The sequence below is a fragment of the Hydractinia symbiolongicarpus genome, chromosome 13, assembly GCF_029227915.1.
Source record: "Hydractinia symbiolongicarpus strain clone_291-10 chromosome 13, HSymV2.1, whole genome shotgun sequence".
NCBI lineage: Eukaryota > Metazoa > Cnidaria > Hydrozoa > Anthoathecata > Hydractiniidae > Hydractinia > Hydractinia symbiolongicarpus.
This window is the reverse complement of record NC_079887.1, coordinates 6,395,645-6,419,429: the sequence shown is the minus strand read 5'-3', so window position 1 is coordinate 6,419,429 and position 23,785 is coordinate 6,395,645. Positions and strand designations below refer to the sequence as shown.

The following is a 23,785-nucleotide window of genomic DNA, read 5'->3' as shown; positions in this document are numbered from 1 at the left end:
TTCAAAAGTTGAAATCCGCGAAAAAATCTAGAAAAGGCTTAATCGCACGAGTTTATTCCCTTATAATATACTGAAATAAAAATTCGCGAATTTTTATTCATGCTGGAAAAAATCCTTAATATCACTTTTAATTTTATTGGTTAATAATTGTTAATCAACTCTTCAAATCGATAAAATCATGCGGTTTTTTATCGGTGCCGGCATTTATGGCAATTTTACATGCTATTTTATGACGACCTTTAACGTATAATAATCAGCACCTATGTCTATCGAAAATCTAATTACCGCAAAAATCGTTGAAGTGATCATTCGCAAAATTTATTTATTAAGAAAAATTTGAAACATTTTGTGATGACAAGAAAGATATGTATGTAGTGTTATGTTGGTAGTTTGTGTATTATCACTACGTAGTACGTTGTTTCATTATCAGCTCTGTATATGGTGAGCAGGATAAACAACCATCTGGGCTAAAAACTCTTGCTCTCCACGAACTAATATTGTATTTGTACTTGTTATTTTCCAGCTGAAAAAACCATGATAGACATCTACTCTGTGATCGTCAAAAACGCTATTCTTGTTTTCCCTGATCATCTAAAAGAGGTCTAGGGACGAGACTGCGGAAATACTTATTATTTTCAATAGCCATCCGTGATTTGGTGTTTTGTTTGTGTAAAATAATAAATAATTAATGAGAAATACTGTATATAACTCGTTAGAATTATAGAGAGTTACGCAGCTTCCAAAAGTATTTGTCTTCTTAATCATTCCCAGTTAGTATCGATATACACTCACGTCCCCAGGTTTTTTGCCTTTTTTATATGAGGGATGACGGCGAAAACCCTGAGGACGAGGGTGTACCGACCCATGATGATGATGATGATGATGATGATGATGATGATGATGATGATGATGATGATGATGATGATGATGATGATGATGATGATGATGATGATGATGATGATGATGATGATGATGATGATGATGATGATGATGATGATGATGATGATGATGATGATGATGATGATGATGATGATGATGATGATGATGATGATGATGATGATGATGATGATGATGATGATGATGATGATGATGATGATGATGATGATGATGATGATGATGATGATGATGATGATGATGATGATGATGATGATGATGATGATGATGATGATGATGATGATGATGATGATGATGATGATGATGATGATGATGATGATGATGATGATGATGATGATGATGATGAGGATGAGGATGATGATGATGATGATGATGATGATGATGATGATGATGATGATGATGATGATGATGATGATGATGATGATGATGATGATGATGATGATGATGATGATGATGATGATGATGATGATGATGATGATGATGATGATGATGATGATGATGATGATGATGATGATGATGATGATGATGATGATGATGATGATGATGATGATGATGATGATGATGATGATGATGATGATGATGATGATGATGATGATGATGATGATGATGATGATGATGATGATGATGATGATGATGATGATGATGATGATGATGATGATGATGATGATGATGATGATGATGATGATGATGATGATGAGTTTGGACAATCTCGTTTGCATAACCTGAAACCTGATGATTACAAGTCAAATGCGCTACCATTACACATCTTCGCTTATTATGAAGCAAAGAACAGAGCAGCAATTAAAAACGACATTGTTTTACGAGTGTATTTGAAAATGTGCTGCACAAGTTTTATTTATGCAATCTCTAATCATATTTACATCGTGGAATCAAAAATATATACATGTGTGTGTTTAAATTTTATCTCCCATCAACTTATTATATATGTAACAAAAAAGTTTAGTTTTTAATCATACGAAATTCAGCAACGTTTTCTTATCTTTTTCTTCTTACGAACCAATCACAACCACAGCTGCTGTAGAAATCTTTTTAGGCTTTCTTACTGCAAAAACAATCGAAGTCAACCTTTATTGCATATCGAGTTGAAGTTGCTGTGTTAAACAAAGACGTTCAATGTTCGATGATACGGTATTCTGTTTGAGGAAGATAATGACAGCCGGCGACCGGTATTAAAAAAGCATAGAGTGTAAGATATTGCGCGTCATGGATATGTACACAAAGAGTTTCCTCAGTTTTGATTTTAAGGACATTTTTATTTTTGGTTCCAACGAAATCAAACATCAAGCCAGTAGCGCAATTTTCAGTGAGTTGAAACTTACCATCATTGACACTAACACACAAATCTCCAACCATCAACCTTCCGAAAGTATCTATCTGAAAATAGGTGTATTTTGAGGAACATAAATCAAGCTTTAATGTCCAATACTCATAAGAAATACAAAATCCTGGCCCATGTGTTAACTGTAGTTGAAAATTCTTTTTTGCGTAGGAATAAAACGTGTAACCAAGAGCATATCTCATCTTGTGTCTGAACCAACCTTCTGTTATTAAACTGCACGTAAACGTGTTGTTATCGGGATGATGAAGAATGTTTATAAAAAAACATCCTGGCGTGTTGATGCAATCCCAGAAGCAACTTCTTGAACGCTGAACTTGAGTTGTAGATAAAACAGCAGAATTATTTGTAACTTTCGCATGATCAGCAACATGTTGGAAAGTAAGATCCCGGTAGATTGCCAGTGCTGTAGAAATATACGTGATGAAGTTGAACAGTTTTCGCATTGATCAGTTTCTGTGTAATGGAGTCCTTAATCCTATCTTGTTAATGAATGATGTTTCAGAAATAAGAATAAAAAACTATACAGACATATCAATACAAAGGATGAACACATAAAGAATAGGTATGAAAATTTAACGAATGCTGTGTATTACGCCACCCTGCAAAATTCAATCACGAAGTAAACGAGAGGTTTGCGATTTGGCCTGATTACCTTTTGTGAACATCGACTTCAATTTTAGAATCCATATTTAAAACCGCATTAATTTTCTTAGAACATTTAGCAACTGAGTATAAAATAAAAAATGGAGGTGCTTGTACAACTTTGGTTTACCAGCCACTTAACTTTCCACCCCCCCCCCCCCCTTTCGAAATCCTATGAATCCCGTGGGTTGATTAATTTTTCACGAGTATATACGTTTATCAATAATACAAAAAATATAGTACAGAGTACAATATGTTATATTGTACTCTGTACTATACGATAACAGGTACATATTCATCGCATATTACGCGAAAGCGCATAAAGAATGTTTTTCACACAGTGTCACGATTGTGTCAGCGTTTTTTAATTCACATGTGGGTGAATGAGAACAAGACTATTCCTTCCTTGGAAATAAGACGTTATTTTAGCTGTAACGCTCGATTAAGAGCTTATTCAAGGTTTTGATTTGCTAGGATAGGCGTTTATTTGAGATAAGCGATAAATGGAGAGGAGCGCTTAGTAGAACATCTTATTTTTATGATATGTTATTAGTAAAGCTTTTGTTTTAGAAATTATAATGTCGTAAATATAAAAACAGAAGGTATCATGTCCCTGAGCAGCATAAATTTCCTTTCCGTCATTAAATAAATAGTGAACAGCTAAGCACATAAACGTTTTGACATGAAATCTCATACTGTAGATGGTTTTAAGAAAAAATCCTTTATTTTAAATAAAAGTCTTTTTTTTCAAATTTCCAAAATATTCGCATAAACGCTCCCCTTGGCTCTACTAAGATATCAAATAACCACCCCCGTGCGCTATTATTCGAGAGGGGCGCTTTTATATGAGTGGGCGCCTAATCGAGCATTTGTGACACTTTATTTTCCCTGAACCTTTGAACTGGCGCAAAGTTTCCTAAAGTAAAATACAATTCATAATCAAGAATTAACCACTCACATAACTCACAATGCCTCTTTACAAGTTTATACACCCTTGTGGTTTTAATTCTGATTGTAAAAAAACTCTGATACCAACATCGTCCCCAGAACTAGTTAGGCTTTTTATGATCTCCCGTTTCTCTAGAATATTTTCACATTTGTCAGGGGCGGATCTCGCCAATTGGACAAATCAGCATTCTCGTCCCAAGAGTTTTTTGAGATTAAGAGAGCTCTGGGGTTTAGAATGACAAACCAGCTGTGTGTCTTAGAACGTCTATAAGCGCCCCTCCCCCACATGGCATTGACGGACCTTTTTTGCTAACACGGTTTTGCTGACTCTAAAACAAGCTGAAGTATTGGAACAAAGTTCTCTAAACCTCAGCATGATCGAGAAAGAAGATTTTGGTAAGCGATACCACTAATTATTAATACCATCATCTGCACGTACCCGCAAGAATTCTATTGCAGATGATACGCCTGTCGATCAGTTGGTTTCACTTAGCCATTACGTACATACAAAAATTGCTTGTTTAATAAGCAATAAACGAAGCAACTTTTTCTTTCAACACGATTTGTTCAGAAAGTAGAGATGAGGTAAGCTGCAAAAAAAGAAAACAAATTAAAAAAATTGAGTTAAGGACATTTTGAATAGAAAGCGAAACAACTTTAATTTTTTGAAAATGAGTTCCGATGCTTTCGATCATCTTCTCAAAATAGTAAATCGACCTTACACTAAGATGTCTTGTTTGCCCACCCTCGTCCTCAGGGTTTTTTTGCCTTTTTAATATAGGAGAAGACAAAAACCTTGGTGACAAGGTTGGTGTTTGCTGAAACCTTAAGTTTAAAATACTTCCCACACGCAGGACAATTATTATCCTCGTCTCCAGGGTTTGTTGTCTATGTCAAAGCCGCTAGCGTTGGGCTATCAGTTCTGTATTAAGTAACGGGGCTATTTTTTAATTACTGTCACATAAAAAGAATATCAGAATTGCAAAATAAGTTTTTATTGCTCTTTAGCACACTTTAATCATATGTACAACATAGAAAATCAATTTAAAACAATATTTTTGAAAAAAAAAGAAGTAAAATCCACCTTGCACTGTCTCATCTGTTCGACACACATGCACAATTTGTTAAATATTATTTTGTTCCAAACGCAAAACAGATAATTTTTTAATTTTATGGCAATGCGATGAATACATGTCGAACAAAAACAAAATTTCAGGACTAGAGATGTTTTCCACTTTTTTAGAATTAAAAGCATTAGGTTATCATATTGCGCGTTCAAGCTCTTTTAATGTAGAAAATGTTTGCCTTGACTTAAGGATAGTTTTAAACGAAACCAGAATTTGTACCGAGATTGTATTGCTTCAATATTTTTTCATGTGCGCCAACAGAATATTTATTGTGGAAATTAGACCAAAGGTTTGTAGATATTTTACCTTTCTTATTCGAATCAAATGAGACGTTCGATTAAGAGAATCGAATATTTGAAAGAAAACAATGTAGAATGATTAATGAATAAGATTGTTTTGAATGCATTATTTGTTCGTGGTTGCATGAAAAGCATAAACAAAGGTACGTTTTATATCCTTTTGTTTTTGTACTGTTTTTTAGTTACTAGATTTTTAGTTACTAGATTTTTTTAAAATTAATTTTATAATTTATAACATTTTTAAGTCACGTAACAACTTGTGATTTATAGACATGACTTGCCCCAATATGACGTCAGCAGCATAAGTAAGGATTCAAAATTAAAGAAAATTAAAGAACACGACCGCTTACGCGTTTTATAGAAAATACCTAAAAGCAAAGCTATAAAATCTGAGAAAGAAATCACATTTTGATTTTTCAATATGTTGCCATATTCGTCCAACAGATCAATTCTTATCATTATTTCCACCTTAAATACAACTTAAATATTGCATTGTATAATAATTTTGTGTTCTCCACGAAACTTGCTTCTACTTTATTTTGCAACAGTATTCGTCGCGAAATAGATGGCGGTAAGTTAGTTGGAGCAGTTTATATAGATTTATCGAAAGCCTTTGATACAATCGGACTCTCATTATTATTAAACAAGCTACGCACGTACGGAATTAAAGGCAAAGAGCTAGCATGGTTTACCGACTACTTATTTAATCGAAGTCAGTTAGTAGACATTAACAATATTCGATCTAGCTACGAGCCAATTTACTGCGGTGTTCCACAAGGTTCCATTTTGGGACCACTGCTTTTTATAATTTTTTATGATGATTTTGTAGACCATATTTCAAATTCTAAAGTTATAATGTACGCAGATGACACCGTCATATACGTTGCTCATAAAGATGTTACTAGAATTGAACAACTTCTCAATCAAAACCTTGAGAGACTATCAGTATATTTCCGTGAAAATGAGTTAATTATAAATTTAAAAAAAGGGAAAACAGAAGTCATGTTGTTCGGAACGGCTAAACGCTTGAAAGCACATGACAAGGCTCTACAAGTTGTATATCAAGAAAATCCGATAAATTTCGTTTCTCAGTATAAGTATCTGGGAACAGTAATCGACAGCAAGTTAATACTTAATGACAACTTCGACCGATTATATAAAAGCGGCAGCAGCCGTTTACGCCTACTACAAAGATTACGGCCGTGCCTTACCGCTGAAGCCGCACACAATGTTTTCTCGATGATGATTGTACCTTTAATTACTTATAGTAGTGCATTGAGAATACCTATCACAAATACACAGCTAAACAAATTAAAATCGCTTGAGAACCGTGCTAGATCGATTGTCCGGAGTGATAATATTCCATCCATCACAGGACTCGTCAACCGTAATATTTGTGTACTCGTCAAAAAGTGTCTACTAAATGATCTAACATCTGAACATTTTGACAACTATTTTGTCAGCCAACAACATGACAATAACACACGAAATAACGGCTGCATTGTCAGGTTACCTCGGGTCAAACTAGAAATCGCCCGGCAGAGTTTCTATTTTGCAGGGGGTAAACTATATAATTCACTGCCACTTGAAATTCGAAAAATCGATAAAATGTCTCTTTTTATAAAGGCGCTCAGAGGGTACTTCTCTTAATAGACGATATTAGCTATTGGGCGATGTGCACTCTCAGCGGCTATCTTAGTCACTGTGCCGTCCAGTCTGCTTCAAGTTTAGCTAAGTGGGATTAATGTTTTGAACTACACCTATGTCTTATTCAGCTCCCCCATAAAGTCGCTTCACACCTTGTATGCATACTGTTGCATTTCTAGTTGATCAATTTTTTTTTTGTTTTTATCGTTTTTACTGTTTTTACTGCTTTTAAACCATACATATTTGTATAAAAGTTTTTATTCTGCAGTTGAAGTTCTAATGTTACATGTCAAAAGAGAACATAACCTTTTCATCTTTAAGTAATTCTCAGTTCGCTTGCGATATATTGTGCTGCCTAAAAATGTAATGGTATCAAAACTTGATATTTTTGTATTATCATTTTCTGTCATCTGATGTTCTTTCTTTTTATATCAGCTATTATTCACTCCTTGTTCAACTACAACCTCGATCCCAGGGCCTGTAGCGTTTTTTTATATGAGAGGATGAACCTCGTACGCGTTTCATCATAATATCAAAAAACGCTACAGGCCCTGGGCTTGAGGTTTGTTTAAGTGGATATCAGCAATAATTATAAATTTCGCGCACAGACAGACAGACGGAATACGGTTATTATTAAAGAGATTCTTTTTTTACCGCATTGCGCGTGTTAATCATAATAAACTCCAAAAGTGACTCAAAATTCTGCCCCAAATAACCAGAAAATATAACCTCGTTCCAAAGGCATTTTGCCTTGTTGATGAAGTTGATAGCGGCCACTCCGTAATAACGACTGATAGCGCCCCCCCCCCCGCCCCCCTCTCCAGCTTTTTTTAATAACTTTTTATGTGTTTATAGTTACGCCTTCAAATTTGGTGACTTTTCCTAACTATTTTTTCAACACTTTTTTTATGTTGAGCAAAATTCTAAAAAAAATTTTTTTTGCTAAAAATTTTTTTTACATGTTTTTGAAAGCTTTATGTCAATTCTTAGTTTATATTGTTATTATTATTTTGTGTTTCTATTATTATTGTTGTTCATCGCAATTATACAACAATTAACAAAATTCAAAGTGTTTCTCTGTCACCGAATTTGATGACGTCATCACCAAAAAATGCTAGCGTCTTTTTTTCACCAAATTGTTTGTTAAAACCTGGACAACACTTGTGATAAGTTTCAAGTCCAACGGACAACAATTGTAGAAATTATGAAGGGGTCGAATCAGCCCCCCCCCCCCCCCCCCCTCAGTATAGAGGAGCCGCTAAAAGGCCCAGCAGGAATAGGGTTAAGTGACTAATTACTTTAACAATGATTAGGAGCAGCTAGTTTAAAACTTTAATCGGCGTTTAATTAAAACAAAAGACACATTTAATTCACCTTTGTTGTTTCGATTTTAATAGAAGAGAGCAAATAAAAACACCACGAAGGAGAACAATAACAAGGTTATAGATCATTGCCAATAAAGTAAACGCTAGATCATCAAGACAACAACGTTAAATCGTTAGAAAGCGTTCAATAAACTGCAAGAAAAGGTTAACAGAAATATTTTTTTGTTTTTTTCTTATGTTTAGGTTGAAGTATACAATAACAGATATTTTTAAAGATTGTTTTAAAGAAGAAACAAGTATTTTGCTTTTAAAATTTGTAAATAATTCACATCTTCATTCTGTTGCAAACACGTTTTCTTTGCAGACATGTTTGTATGGAATCGATTTTGTGCTTTCATTGTTTTGAAGTTATGAATAAAGTGAAAGATATTGGTAAGAAAAGCTAAATGATAAACATGTTAAGTCGACTCAAGGTTTGTGTATTTTTTATTTCAAAGTTTTTGTCAAAATACTTTGTTTTTTTTAGTATAACACACCATTTTGATTTTATAAAAGACTGAGATATTTATTTAGAAACATTTGAATTTTTTTTTCTAAACATTTCTGTCGTGTCCTATATTTACAAAAGAAATAAACGCAATAAAAATTAATTTAACGTGTTGCAAAAGTTTACGATTTTTACCAACTGAACGGTTAAATTTTTCGTATCTTAAAAAAAAGGGGAAAGGAAACCGACGACTGAAAAAAATCAAAGTCGCTCCAGGTAAACAAAGATATGGAACGTGAAAAATTATTTTTGATAACTTTTTTAGCTTTTTGATATTTCCTTAGTTAATGGTTTTACCCAGCAGGAACGTGTTTCTTAACGTTTTTTTTCCTTGTTTAAAATCATTATCATACAGACAAAACTACCTTGCGCATCAACGTCATATTTTTACTTCCGCAACTTTTTTTTTTTCAAAACACGTATACACACACGCACAATAGAAAAAGAAAATTTCAAAAGAAAAATTTTAAGTATTTCTAAAAAAATGTTTTACTGTGTATTCCCGCCTTTGCAACAACTTCAGTTTCGGTGAAAAAAAAAAGCTAGTACTTCTTGGCTGCGACAAATACATTGCTCTTCGTATGTTTTTATTTATCTTCAAGAAATTATCATTAGCAGTAAAAAACGCATATTTTCAAATATGACGACGTTACGTAAAATTTATGGCGTAAACAGAAATTAAGGCATGCAAAAATTATTCGAATGGTTAAACCAACTCTTAAGAATATATATGGGATTAAAAAAAGATGCCGAAAATATTTTTTGTAGTATAACGTGCCAGCCCACTTTAAGTAGGTATGTTTATAAAAGGTGTTTGTTTTGTGTGTTTCAGTCTCCATTTATGCTTATCTTTTTTTTTGATTTTCACCAGATGGACATGACTGTACCCTCTCCCACTCCTCCTTCTCTGCCTCCTCCCCTGCACGTAGGCGTGTCTATACGCAGAGTTACCCAAAAGAAAGGTGATGGGGAGGTGTAGGGATTTAAGCGGATGCCTAGACGTTAAGGGTGACCTGTTTATTCTCTAAAAGAGCCCAGGGTTTGTACTTTTTCCAACAAAAGAAAAATTTTAAATTTTCCACAATTCTTTTATTTATCACAGAATAATTAAACAGATTATCAAATTATGAGTTTTAAGTCTACTTTATATTAACTTTCCTTAAGAAATTGAAGAATTAAATTCATTAATTGGTTTTATAATTATTCTATCTCTTAAGGAAATTTTTTTTCTCGCATTCGCTTTTTTATGTCAATAATTATGGTATTTGATGAATTCTGATTGGGTAAAAACCTTATGACTGCTCATTTGTTCAAGTTTATTGGTCAATAAAGTTGTGTGTCAACTTTGTACCTGCAAACAAAACATAATACAAAGAGGAGTAAATGTAACTACCAATTAGCTTTCGTATAATTTCACTGCGTACAATATTTAGAGCTGGGTTGAAGTTAAACCAAGAATAGATTTCGATGCACCACCACTCTATTTTGTTTAAAAAATTGTAAATTTTTGAAACAGAAAAGATGAGTGCAACTGTAGAAAGATCCTAATCTTAATCAAGAAAATAAAAAAACGGTCTCCATCTTGCATGTTTTGAAAACCCATGTTTTGGCAGTTATGTTGCTCACGATAGTCTCAGTTCAAATCAAATCGTGTTGTTCGTGAAAAGTTAATAAGGGTGATCTACGAAATATTTTTATGCTTGTTATTTTCCGCAGTATCTGTTTTTATTTTTGTTGCTAGAAAGTTTTTTTGGAATATAGAAACGCATTTTCCTAAATACACGTTTCAACAGATTTTTTAACTTTCTGTTGTTGAACACTAAATAATACTGCGTGTTTTAAGGAACAAAAGAAATACAAAAATGAATCATTTTGTTAATTTTTAATGTTCTTCTTAATTCTATTAAGTAACCCTTAAAGATTATAGATTAGGGTTCGTGCTATCTTGCGGCTTATTTTTACGATGTGCAAAACGTATTAATACGAATTGTTTTTGGAGACGTTTAGTGTGATATTTACCGAAATTTGCACTTAATAAGTTCCTCACATTTTCATTTCGGCCATTTTATTTTCGTACCTTTTATACTTACTATAAGATATGAGAATAGGACCTGAAAAAGATTATTTTCAGGGGCGTTCAAAAATGGAAAAAAATTCTAGGAATTCGACCTACTAGTGGTGGAGCCTAGTATTGATAAAAAATGTATTAGTATCACTGGAGTTTTGAACCTGCACTGCAATAAACCACAAAAAATGCAAATTTTTTCAAAGCATATGATCTGCTCAACTTTTTATTTTTTTGTGAAAAAACTTTGGACTGTAATTTTCCATTTAGATGTGATCAATATGCTTCCTCTAAAGGACAACTCAAGTTGTTCCAAAGCATTTTATTTTCTTGTGGCGATTTCACTCTTCATTATTTTCATTGTGTACTTTAATGCTGAGGTTAAGGTCGTGAACGTACAGCCTTATAAACATTCTCAATATGTCATAACTGAGGAAAAAATAAACTTAGATAGACATATCGAACTGTTACGGAAAAGCAGCACTTCGAATGCCATATTGTCAGCAACTTCAACAACAACAAACAGCACAACCTCGACAACAACGGTCATTTCAACCTCGACAACAACGATCAAGAGCTCAACAGTTCAAAAGAAAATCATTCTTGTGTACACTAGCTTTTTTGGAGATAAACCTTGGCCATATTACCAACCGCATAAAGACTACACTAAAACATGCGGATGTGATTTTGTTCGATGCGAATTGACTTACGATCGAAATAGATTTAGTGAGAGCGATGCTGTCCTTTTTCATGGTAGGGATATGCCCTCATTAGGAGAGCTGGAAAACCTAATGAAAATCCGAAATCCAAAGCAGAGATGGGTGTATTTTGTTTTAGAAAATCCATTTAACTCCGCCAACGTGCAGCCTTTAGATAAATACTTTAACTGGTCCATAACTTACAGGTTAGCATCAGATGTACAAATGCCATACAGATGGCATAAGAAACTTACGCACGAACTTCCTCCAGATCGTACAAATTACGCACTAGGCAAAACGAAACAAGTAGCATGGTTTGTTGGTCATTGTGGAACATTACGCGACCAATTGGCTCGCAAACTAGAAGAGCATGGCATAACTATCGACGTTGCTGGTGGTTGCGCTAGACGATTTAATCACAAATTAGCTTGTCCGGATAGAGAATGCACTACTGAACTTATAAAATATAAATTTTATTATGCAGCTGAAAATAATTTATGCGAGGATTAAATCACAGAGAAATATTGGAATCAAGGTTTTCGCGCAAATGCGATACCAATTGTACTTGGTGGTTCAAACTATTCGAATCCAAAATTAGCTATACCTGGCTCTTTTATAGATGCAATGAGTTTTAAAACACCAAAACATTTAGCAGAACACTTAAAAGAGATTGATCAAGACGATAGAAAATTTAACGAGTATTTCAAATGGAAAACAAAGTGGAAGTTAGTCTCTCCGCCGTACGGTTGTGACGAGTCTTTGTGTAACCTATGCACTAAACTCAATGATGTCATAAAGAGTGAAGACAAGCCTTTAGCTTCTTATATTAGTACGGAAAATTGTAGAAAACCTGAAAATTATTTCCGATCGTGGATAAATTCTTGACAAAATATAAAAAAGTCCTACAAAAACGTTTTAAATTTGGGCCTGGCTTGATGGAGAATTTGTTAGCTTTTAAAATCAGTTTAGATATTGTAAAGAACTTGAAAATAATTATATTTATTGTCAGTATTTGAGTTAGAAAATAAATTTCATGCAAAATTTTTCTTCTGTATTCGAATATATTTGCAAGAGGTCGGACTTCAACTTATTTGAAACATCTAGAAAATGCTGCTGACAATTAAAACCTCGCTCACATTTGCGACGCAAGCAACATACGCATGCGCAATGGTAATTTTAAAAACCTGACAGAAACGCTCTTGACCATGAAAACACAAGAAAACATAAACGTCAAGGTTATGCCTGCGTTATCTATGCACTGGAAGTTGTATTGAAAGTTCTAATAATACCAGGTATTTTCTGTCCCATTTAGTGGCTTTAAAAGGCAGACAAAGTAAACAAATGAAGTAGCAAGATTACAATTTAATTTGCTGGTACTTTTTCACTTAAAATACGGTTGTGAAGAGTCTTTGTGTAACCTGTGCACTAAATGATGAGATAAAGAGTGAAGACAAGCCTTTAGCTTCTTAAATTAGTGTGGATAAATTCTTAAAATAATTATAGGACATCCAGTGAAGCATGAAATCAACCTCGTTCCCAGGACATTTTGACTTTTTGTTTAATTTAATGGCCATCTTATGCGATAGTTATGTGAGCATGTGCAAATTAAGCAAGTTAGATGGATGAAATAAAATTGCGAAAAAAAATGCTAAATTTGTAGAATAGTTTATTTGCGAAAAAATTATCGCAAAATATCTCCACATGACTAATTTGGGGAAATTAATTTTCGTAAGATGCATTTCTATGGATCTAGCGAAATTATGTCTTCGATAAAATTATTTAAGTTAAAGTTTGTGATATTGAAGAATTAGAGAAAGAAAAAGAGAAAGATTCCGGAAAAAAAGCTGGAACACCCGTTTTGAACAAGTTACATCTATTAAAGAGACTAGTTGTTAGCCCGGGGAAAATTTCACGGGTAACTGCTTGTCCTACAAATTTCGTGCATCGTAGACGGGCTGTTAGAATGAAGTAGTGAAATTTACTTGTACGGGATTATTAATATTATTAATGCGGTTTGTTCACTGGAACACAGGGTAAGCCAATTTGAAAATACAGGTATTGTTATAGAGACTTACAAGAAGACCAAGTGCCAAAGCGCCAGATTGAGCGATTAAGTTAAAGTAAGCCAGGTGAATCGCTTTAGTACGCAAATACAGTATGTGGCAAATCCAGTAAAACAGTCACAAGGATGTTGATTTACGAGTGTAACATTTTCAAATGACAACGTTCTTAAGATCGAAATAAAAACATCCTTTTGTTACCTCATCATAGCAGAACAGCCTTTTCTTATATCTACGAATAACTTAACATAAAACATAAAATAACATAAAAGCTTAAAAATTATTCCTGAGAAGTACCAGCGTTTACACTTAGTGCAGGGAAACTTCATAACAAATTTATGTATAGCACTTATAGCAGTGCGCCAATGCCCTTTTCTCACAACTTTGGTTTAAATAAAAACACAGGCAAGAGCTTGTTATCACCCCAGTAATGCTTAAACCTTCACCAAACACGTTTATTTAACAAAGGAAATACAGTCAACTGTGTTTGGCTGTTAAAATGTCTAAAGAGTCTTTCTTTTTTCAGTTCGAGGCACCGCATGAGCCATGTCTTAGCTAGGCATGAGCCATGTCTTAGCTAGGCATAACATGAGTTTTATATTAGATTGGTAACACAAAAGCAACAAAAATAATGCTACCTAGAATAAAACAACAGCACACTAATTATAAATTTAATATGACAGCATAAATACAGTTCATAGCTAGCTAGGTGTCTATGCTCTGTTGTATTGTCCTGTGAAAACTGACTTTTCTTGTTATATATCAGTGATAATACACGTTCTGCGTCTACGTGATTCTGTAGCCGTGCTTTGCATACAATAATTGCGATATAAAAAGAACGGGTGAACGGTACGGTTTTAAAATAGTCGTATTTTCGTGTTTCCGCAACATGGCTTTTTTCTCGCGCACAAAAAGACAGACAGAATACAGTTATTATTAAAGAGACTAGTCGTTGCCCGTGGAAAAATCCACAGGTTCGCCCGTCCATTATATTTACCCGTGGCAACAAAGTGGATAAAAATAGATCGCATTTGATATTTGTGTTTCCGTAACATCATTTTCTAACTCAGCGGGGGTCCGCGCAGAGACAGACAGACGGAATACGGCTATTATAATAGAGAAGAATAATGACCAGTCTGGTTAGAATTTTGGTATTCTAAGAAAAAAATGTGCATTGATTCATATGAAGAAATGCCTTATTATAAACAAGAATTTTCGTCTAACGTATATGGTCCACACTAATACACTTAATTGCTGGTATATCATTTATTCAAAAACGGGAATTATTAAAATCTAGCTCAATCAATATTTGGGACAAAATTGGGTCTGGGAATTATTTTGAGTTCATGGAAGAAAAGTGTTTCACACTTTAAAAGACAAGTGTTTCGAATGGAAAAGAAGATTTTGGATGAAGTAAGAAAAGTGTTTTGACTAAGAGGAGAAGTGTTTTTATTAAGAAAAGAAGTGAGCCGTAGAGGCCATCGTTAATCATGCCGGAATCATTTCCGTGAAAATTTTAAAACCAAATATTTTTAATTCTAAGCCTACCTTAAAATTGTAAGCGTTAAAAGGTGAACTATGTTAAGTTTAAACTTCATGTATCTAACATAGTAAGAAAGCCAAAGCTTTTAGAGAGAATGCATGTAGCGAGAGAGTTTCTAGCGAGAAAGCTTGTAGCGAAAAAAGCTTGTAGCGAGAGAGTTTCTAGCGAGAAAGCTTGTAGCGAAAAAGCTTGTAGGGAGAATGCATGTAGCGAGAGAGTTTCTAGCGAGTAAGTTTCTAGAGAGAAAGCTTGTAGCGAGAATGCATGTAGCGCGAGAGTTTCTAGCAAGAAAGCTTGTAGCAAGAAAGCTTGCAACGAGAAAGACTGTAGCGAGAAAGATTTTAGAGAGAAAGATTGTAGCGAGAAATATTGTACAGCGAAAGCTTGTAGCAAGAAAGCTTGTAACAAGAAAGCTTGTAGCAAGAAAGCTTGTAGCAAAGATTGTAGCGAGAAAGATTGTAGCGAGAAAAATTGTAGCGAGAAAGCTTGTAACAAGAAAGCTTGTAACAAGAAAGCTTGTAACAAGAAAGATTGTAGCAAGAATGCTTGTAGCAAGAATGCTTGTCACAAGAAAGCTTGTAGCGAGAGAGATTGTAACAAGAAAGCTTGTAGCAAGAATGCTTGTAACAAGAAAGCTTGTAGCAAGAATGCTTGTAGCAAAGATTTTAGCGAGAAAGATTGTAACGAGAAAGCTTGTAACAAGAAAGCTTGTAGCAAGAATGCTTGTAACAAGAAAGCTTGTAGCAAAGATTGTAGCGAGAAAGAATGTAGCGAGAAAAATTGTAGCGAGAAAGCTTGTAGCTTGTATACTCGTAGTAAAATTTAATCTCTTTTTTTAGATAGTGTAGTTCAAAAAACTTTAAAAAATAAAAAATAAAATAAAATTTAATATTACTTTCTTATAACAAGTATTATCAAACCTTAACAGTTTTAGTTTCTGTCATGTTGACATTTTTAACAAATATTGTTTCAATCTTTGGCATGGTATTATTGACACATCATTGTTTGTACCAACAATCTTCATTGTGATGACATTCTATCACTATATGTCGATATGTTGTCTTTTGTCAATATTTATACCAGTGACGTATGTTCTGTAAACTTTACGATGTGTGTGCTGCGTGACTTCAACGCGTTTTTTGTAGCTTGTGTTGAATGTCATTCTGTAAAAAGCTTTTACAAATATCATTAGTGAAAACTATCATTATAGTGTTAGTTCGTTAGTTATGTGCAAAAGTCGATCTGTTTTAGCGATGTTGCTATTGTTTATTTTACTTCTCAATGTCATTGACATTGCACACTTAAATCGGAATCGCAAGCATAGAAGAAGACATTACAAGAAGATGTATTCCATTCAGAATGAAATAGAAGATGAACTAAACATTTTGCCGGTGGCAAATCGAATACATAAATACAGAACGTCTGGCGGGTTTTCCTCAAGTTGCCCACTGGTTAAGTCTGTTACATGTACAAAGATTTGCGTGTTTAGTATCTGCAAAGATGCGTGCAAATATTTTTTGAAAGAACAATGTACCACTAAGTGAATTTATGTGACATTTTGAATATGTTCGTTTTTATTCCGAACCTGTTTTCCGATATGTGTCTTGGAAAAGAAAAACTATAGACCATAGATATGTTGAAAATGATATTCTTAAAAGCGTGAACACGATCAGTAATTATTAATATTCCAAATTTAAATTTTTCTAGTAAACTTTCACTTCGATATATCATGTGAATGTATAATTGAACTCTTATATGGAGCTTTTAAAGTTCTTCGCAACGAATTTTTTTTAAATAAACGCTGTTGTAATATGTGAAAATTAAAAAACTTTTGTAAAGACGGCATATACAGTATTTTTCTGGAATATTTGTGCTATATATAATCTTTTTTACCCTCTATAGCGAAAAGATAAGGAGGGTAATTTTTATCTCAATTTTTTTAAAAACTTTGGCGACGATGTGCCGTATAGAAAAAACAAAGTCACAAGAAAAGGAGTGTCTGGTAACGCTCAGGATTATAAGCTGATTTCCGCGTTTTATGTTATTTTCTCCAAAACATTAGGTTGATACGCGCTACATTTGCGCGAGATTGTAATGGAAGCGCTGCGTCTTGTAACTAGCTTAGACCTTGAAGGTATAAAAAATGCCTCTATACTTATACCTAGCATCATTGGCTGTATATATGGTTTTATGGCTCCCATGCGAAACTATAGTGTACTTACTTTCAATAATTAAGTGAAGATGTTGACGGCTAAAAAGATACATACTAGACAGCCAGCCTACAATCTTGGACAGAAATATTGAGACACAGGCAGTTTCTCCTCATTTTTCAAATGTGGACAAAAGTGTCAAACAGCTAGCTAGATAGGTAACTGTATTAATGCTGTTTTGTTAAGATTTTTATCCAGCTTGGTGCTTTTTATCCTAGCCAACATAAGTGTTATATTTTAATTATCCTCACATCTCTGATCTGCAACTTGTATTGTCGCTAGTAAGCTATGGTACTTCAAGTTAAACAAGTAAAATACTTCAAATTTAGTAGACTCTAGTAGAAACAGTTGGCTGTTTTTATTGTCTTATGGTAAATAGGGTCTGGTAGCTGCTGTAATTTTTTAATGTTTTTGTTTAACTGATCATGATAAGGCAAAACCTTTTCCGGAAAATAACATTGCTCCATGACTGTTTTAGATGAACGGAGCAACAACACGTTAAATTACAAAATCAATGACGCTATTTTAAAAGAACGGAGCAACAACACGTTAAATTACAAAATCAATGACGCTATTTTAAATGAACGGAGCAACAACACGTTAAATTACAAAATCAATGACGCTATTTTAAATGAACGGAACAACAACACGTTAAATTACAAAATAAATGTCGCTATTTTAAATGAACGGAGCAACAACACGTCAAATTACAAAATCAATGACGCTATTTTAAATGAACGGAGCAACAACACGTTAAATTACAAAATCAATGACGCTATTTTAAATGAACGGAGCAACAACACGTTAAATTACAAAATCAATGACGTTATTTTAAATGAACGGAACAACAACACGTTAAATTACAAAATAAATGTCGCTATTTTAAATGAACGGAGCAACAACACGTTAAATCACAAAATCAATGACGCTATTTTAAATGAACGGAGAAACAACACGTTAAATTACAAAATCAATGACGCTATTCTAAATGAACGGAGCAACAACACGTTAAATCACAAAATCAATGACGCTATTTTAAATGAACGGAGAAACAACACGTAAACTACAAAATCAATGACGCTATTTTAAATGAACGGAGCAACAACACGTTAAATCACAAAATCAATGACGCTATTTTAAATGAACGGAGCAACAACACGTTAAATCACAAAATCAATGACGCTATTTTAAATGAACGGAGAAACAACACGTTAAATTACAAAATCAATGACGCTATTTTAAATGAACGGAGCAACAACACGTTAAATTACAAAATCAATGACGCTATTTTAAATGAACGGAGAAACAACACGTTAAATTACAAAATCAATGACGCTATTTTAAATGAACGGAGAAACAACACGTTAAATTACAAAATCAATGACGCTATTTTAAATGAACGGAGCAACAACACGTTAAATCACAAAATCAATGACGCTATTTTAAATGAACGGAGAAACAACACGTTAAACTACAAAATCAATGACGCTATTTTAAATGAACGGAGCAACAACACGTTAAATCACAAAATCAATGACGCTATTTTAAATGAACGGAGAAACAACACGTTAAATTACAAAATCAATGACGCTATTTTAAATGAACGGAGCAACAACACGTTAAATCACAAAATCAATGACGCTATTTTAAATGAACGGAGCAACAACACGTTAAATTACAAAATCAATGACGCTATTTTAAATGAACGGAGCAACAACACGTTAAATCACAAAATCAATGGCGCTATTTTAAATGAACGGAGCAACAACACGTTAAATCACAAAATCAATGACGCTATTTTAAATGAACGGAGCAACAACACGTTAAATCACAAAATCAATGACGCTATTTTAAATGAACGGAGAAACAACACGTTAAATCACAAAATCAATGACGCTATTTTAAATGAACGGAGCAACAACACGTTAAATTACAAAATAAATGTCGCTATTTTAAATGAACGGAGCAACAACACGTTAAATCACAAAATCAATGGCGCTATTTTAAATGAACGGAGAAACAACACGTTAAATTACAAAATAAATGTCGCTATTTTAAATGAACGGAGAAACAACACGTTAAATTACAAAATCAATGACGTTATTTTAAATGAACGGAACAACAACACGTTAAATTACAAAATAAATGTCGCTATTTTAAATGAACGGAGCAACAACACGTTAAATCACAAAATCAATGACGCTATTTTAAATAAACGGAGAAACAACACGTTAAATTACAAAATAAATGTCGCTATTTTAAATTAACTGTTTAACAACACGTAATGTAGCCTGTGTTTTATTTTAATCGAAGTTGTAAAGTATTTTTACAAATTAAATTGTTTTGGTGACTGGTTTAGCTCAAAAGGGGTGACAATAGGCTTTTGCTTTTCTTTTTACTTAAACCGAAAATGAAAGAGCGTTACCCCTAAAAAGGGTATACTTCTTTGAGCATTCCTCACGAAATTGTCACATCGTTTGCCTGTTTCGGGTCTTAACCCGCATCCGGTTAAAAAATAGATTTTTTTTAAAAGAACATTACGCCTAACTAAGCAGAAACGATCTATTTACATTTTTTACACTGGTCATGTTTTTAGAATGATGTGAATACATAGCCAGCCAGCATAACCACCGGGCAAAACAACAATGAATTTCGTTTTGAGCTCTTCCTTTCCCAAAAATCTATGTTAAATATTGAATATACTTGGGTGAAGCTAACAGAAGTAATCCAGAGACCAGGAGATTATTTAGTAAAGTCCAAATTCGTAAAATGTGCTAATTATTGCTGACGTTAGCAAGGTCATTTTTCACATAGTGAAAAAGACTGATAATATATTTTTATTTAATATGTAGTTAAACCATTTAAAAACAAATTTTACAAAAACAAAAAAACTTTTAAAACAGAAAGGTTAACAAAAGACAAAGGGTATACCAGCAGTCGTTTATGAAACTCACCTAAATAACGCATATAACGAGATCATTAAATGGCGTAAAAATCTTTTCATGCTCCCGTCTGGAAAAGCTGGGAAGGTTTTCATACGCGAATTGTCCTATTGGCTAGACCAATTTAACAGAGACACGAAGTTAAAACCCGTTTCCATTAAAACGTTCATGGTCTTGCCTAGTCTGCTTCTTCAAAAACCCTCCAGACAAAGTAAAGCGAAAGAACACGCTGCAAAATTAGACGAACGTTTACAACTCTGGAGAGGAGGAAATATTACACTACTGTTAAAAGAGGGACGAACCATTCAGAAAAGACTTGGAAGTAGTAAAATGAGAACCGAAGCAGACGTTTCCCAAATTTTTGCAAAGCTTATGATGGAGGGAAAGGTCAGCGCAGCCATAAAATTTCTATCTGAAAATAATGACTCTGGCGTGTTACCTGCTGATGACGAGACAATAAGAGAACTTCGAGCAAAACATCCGTCTCCAGCTACTATACTACCAAATAGTTTATTACAAGGACCATTAAATCAGCTGCAAGATTCATACTTCGACAACATCAACGAAGACCTCATAAGAATAGCTGCAAAGCAAACACGAGGTGCAGCAGGACCTTCAAAGATGGATGCCGACCAATTTAAAAATATGCTGGTTAACAACAAGTTCAAACAGGAAGGAAAAGAGCTTCTAGAACAAATCGCAACTCTGACTCGAAAATTAGCTACCACAATTGTAGACCCTAATACAATCGATTCTCTTGTCGCATGTAATTTAATCCCGTTGAACAAAAACCCTGGTGTCAGACCCATTGGAGTTGGTGAGACATTGCGCCGTATAATGGGCTCTCAAAAAAGACATACAAATAGCCGCAGGTCCACTTCAAGTCGCCACAGGTGTCGAAAGTGGCGCCGAAGCTGCTATTCATGCGATGAGAACTATTTTCAAGACTGAACAATGCGAGGCTGTCATACTGGTAGATGCGAGTAATGCGTTCAACACACTAAACCGAAATGTTGCACTTCATAATGTACAATATACTTGTCCACACTTTGCCACGATACTAATCAATACCTACAGAAAGGCATCGAGACTTATTGTACGAAATGAAACTGAGTTATTATCACAAGAAGGCACAACTCAGGGAGACAATCTTGCTATGTCCTTTTACGCGATCAGTACCGTTATTATACAGGATCGATTGAGATCTATCGCTTCCGTAAAGCAGGTCTGGTTGGCGGACGATGCTACAGGTGTTGGCACTGTGAACGGTTTACTCCGATGGTGGAACTTAGTGATATCTGAAGGACGCAAATACGGATACCATGTTAATGAATCGAAATCGTGGTTAATAGCGAAGGACGATAGGGTACTCGAACTTGCCAAAAAAGAATTTAGTGGCTCCTCTATTAAATACACAATAGATGGAAAACGTCACTTAGGAGCTGTAATTGGTAGTGCAGATTATAAAAAGCAGTATGCAACGGAAAAAGTGGATCAGTGGTGCAATGAAATGAGAAAATTAGCTGAGATCGCAATTAGCGAACCACAAGCCGCATTTGCTGCTTATACTCATGGCGAAATGCATAAATTCAATTACTTTATGAGAACTATTCCAAATATGGAGGATTTCCTCACACCACTTGATAAAGTCATTGAGGACGAATTCCTGCCTGCTTTGTTTGGAGAGACCATATCTGAAACTGATCGTAAACTGTTCAAATTACCAATTCGAGATGGCGGAATGGGCATACCTGTGTTGACTCAAAAAGCGAAAATTGATTGTAGTTCATCATTGGCCATATCTGCACCCCTTGTTGAAGTGATTGTATCTCAAGGTAACGACATCCCTTCAAAAGAAACTATAAGACAAGTTCGCCATGACAGAACGGAATTAGTCACAGCCTTACAGAGACAAGAACGTGAGAATGTAATCAGTGAACTTGATAATAAATTGTCAAGAGTTCTTTCTCAGAATTGCGAAAAAGGCGCATCAAGTTGGCTTACTGTCCTCCCCCTGAAAGACCAAGGATTTGATTTATCAAAGGACGAATTCCGTGATGCATTGGCTTTAAGATATAATCGCAAAGTCAAGAACTTACCATCAAAGTGTGCATGTGGACAACCATTCGATACGAATCATGCCATGAACTGCAAAAAGGGAGGATTTGTTTCTATTTGTCACGACAACGTAAGAGATTTTGAGGCAAACCTTCTTAAAATGGCATGCAATGACGTTGAAATTGAACCGAAACTACAACCCGTTGAAAATGATGAAGCCCGACTAGATATACGAGCTCGCGGTTTTTGGCGTCCGGGACAATCCGCTTATTTCGACGTTCGAAATACCAATGTCAACTCCAATTCACAAGCGAACATTCCAGTAGCAGCAATATATAGGAATCACGAGAGCGAAAAGAAGAGGAAATATAACGACCGCGTCATCAACCTTGAACATGGCTCCACTTGTTTTTTCCATTAATGGAGGTATGAGTCAAGAAGGTACCATATTTCACAAACATCTCGCTGAAAAGATTGCTAACAAGACGGGACAAAAGTATGAACGAATAATGTCATGGATAAGATGTAAATTAAGTTTTGTAATAATGCGTTCTGCTTTGTTGTGTCTGAGGGGTAGTCGTTCTGTGAAGGTTAACGTGGAGCCAGCTGATGACTTCAGCTTCGCATGTGACGAAGCCAGGCTTTGACAATCTGTTTTAGTTATTATATTGTTTTTTATATTGTTTGTTGTTTCAATATTTATTTTTGTTGTTTGTTTGTTCTAATAGCTGGCACACATTAGGCATCAAGTCCCCAACAGTCCTCTCTTTTTCGTTCTCGCAGCTATCTCCTTCTCGAATCTTTTTAGTCTACATCATCTTCACGAAAAATTTTTTAACTCGTTTTTATATAATATATAAATAATTTTATTACTTTTATTTATTACATGACGTTTATTAACATTTTTGTACATTTATTTACTTGAAATTACATTCTTGGAAATCGGAAAACAAAAGACAAAGGCCAACAAAAAGGGACGTGCAAACTAAAAACTATAACTTTTAAAATTGCTACTGTAACCATAGCTAGCTCTGATCATTTCATCTTACTTCTTTAGCAAGCTGCAAACAATTTATGATTTTTAATTGATAAAATTCAGGGCTTGTGATTTGTTTACCATACGCGAGCGATCACAATAAAGTCGCGAAAAATATAGTAGGCTAACCAGAGACATGAAGCGCATTGTGCAATCGTCACTATAAGCACAGCATGGTTAGAATTAATTTATGAAGCTCACTATATTCTCAAAAATATATTATGGAGAAACAAACTTTAAATTAATATCTTTTAGTGGATTTTTTTCACATTTTGGTGATTTTTAAAACATATGCTAATATTATTTTTGTTGGTTTTATTTTAAGAGTTAGTAGCGCGTGGCCGTGTGGTTATGGCGTTCGCTGTGTAATCATAAGGTCCATGG

At 34.3% G+C, this 23,785-nt stretch overlaps 3 protein-coding genes across 3 annotated transcripts in view; 2 read left to right on the top strand and 1 right to left on the bottom strand.

The window, feature by feature from the left end:
* The window catches only part of LOC130623665 (pescadillo homolog), a 103,565-nt gene that overhangs the window by 41,333 nt on the left and 38,447 nt on the right, over positions 1-23,785 (bottom strand). The window lies entirely within an intron of this gene.
* On the top strand, positions 8,466-12,595 carry LOC130623668 (3-galactosyl-N-acetylglucosaminide 4-alpha-L-fucosyltransferase FUT3-like). Its single transcript, XM_057439175.1, is given in 2 exon segments — positions 8,466-8,715; positions 11,125-12,595. A coding segment is annotated over 1 exon segment (1,302 nt). The 5' UTR covers positions 8,466-8,715; positions 11,125-11,135; the 3' UTR covers positions 12,438-12,595.
* Positions 17,250-19,632, top strand: LOC130624140 (probable serine/threonine-protein kinase clkA). The gene is made up of 3 exons (XM_057439705.1): positions 17,250-17,289; positions 17,844-18,423; positions 18,516-19,632. The coding sequence occupies exons 1-3, from the start codon at positions 17,250-17,252 to the stop codon at positions 19,630-19,632; spliced, it is 1,737 nt and encodes a 578-aa protein (XP_057295688.1).

Excerpts from the sequence above, each read along its gene's own strand:
- LOC130624140 (XM_057439705.1), top strand. The coding sequence starts at position 17,250 with ATGGAAGCGCTGCGTCTTGTAACTAGCTTAGACCTTGAAG. Across the intron at positions 17,290-17,843 it reads AACTAGCTTAGACCTTGAAG|ATGAACGGAGCAACAACACG; the intron begins GTATAAAAAATG and ends TGACTGTTTTAG. Across the intron at positions 18,424-18,515 it reads AATGAACGGAGAAACAACAC|CAACAACACGTTAAATCACA; the intron begins GTAAACTACAAA and ends AAATGAACGGAG.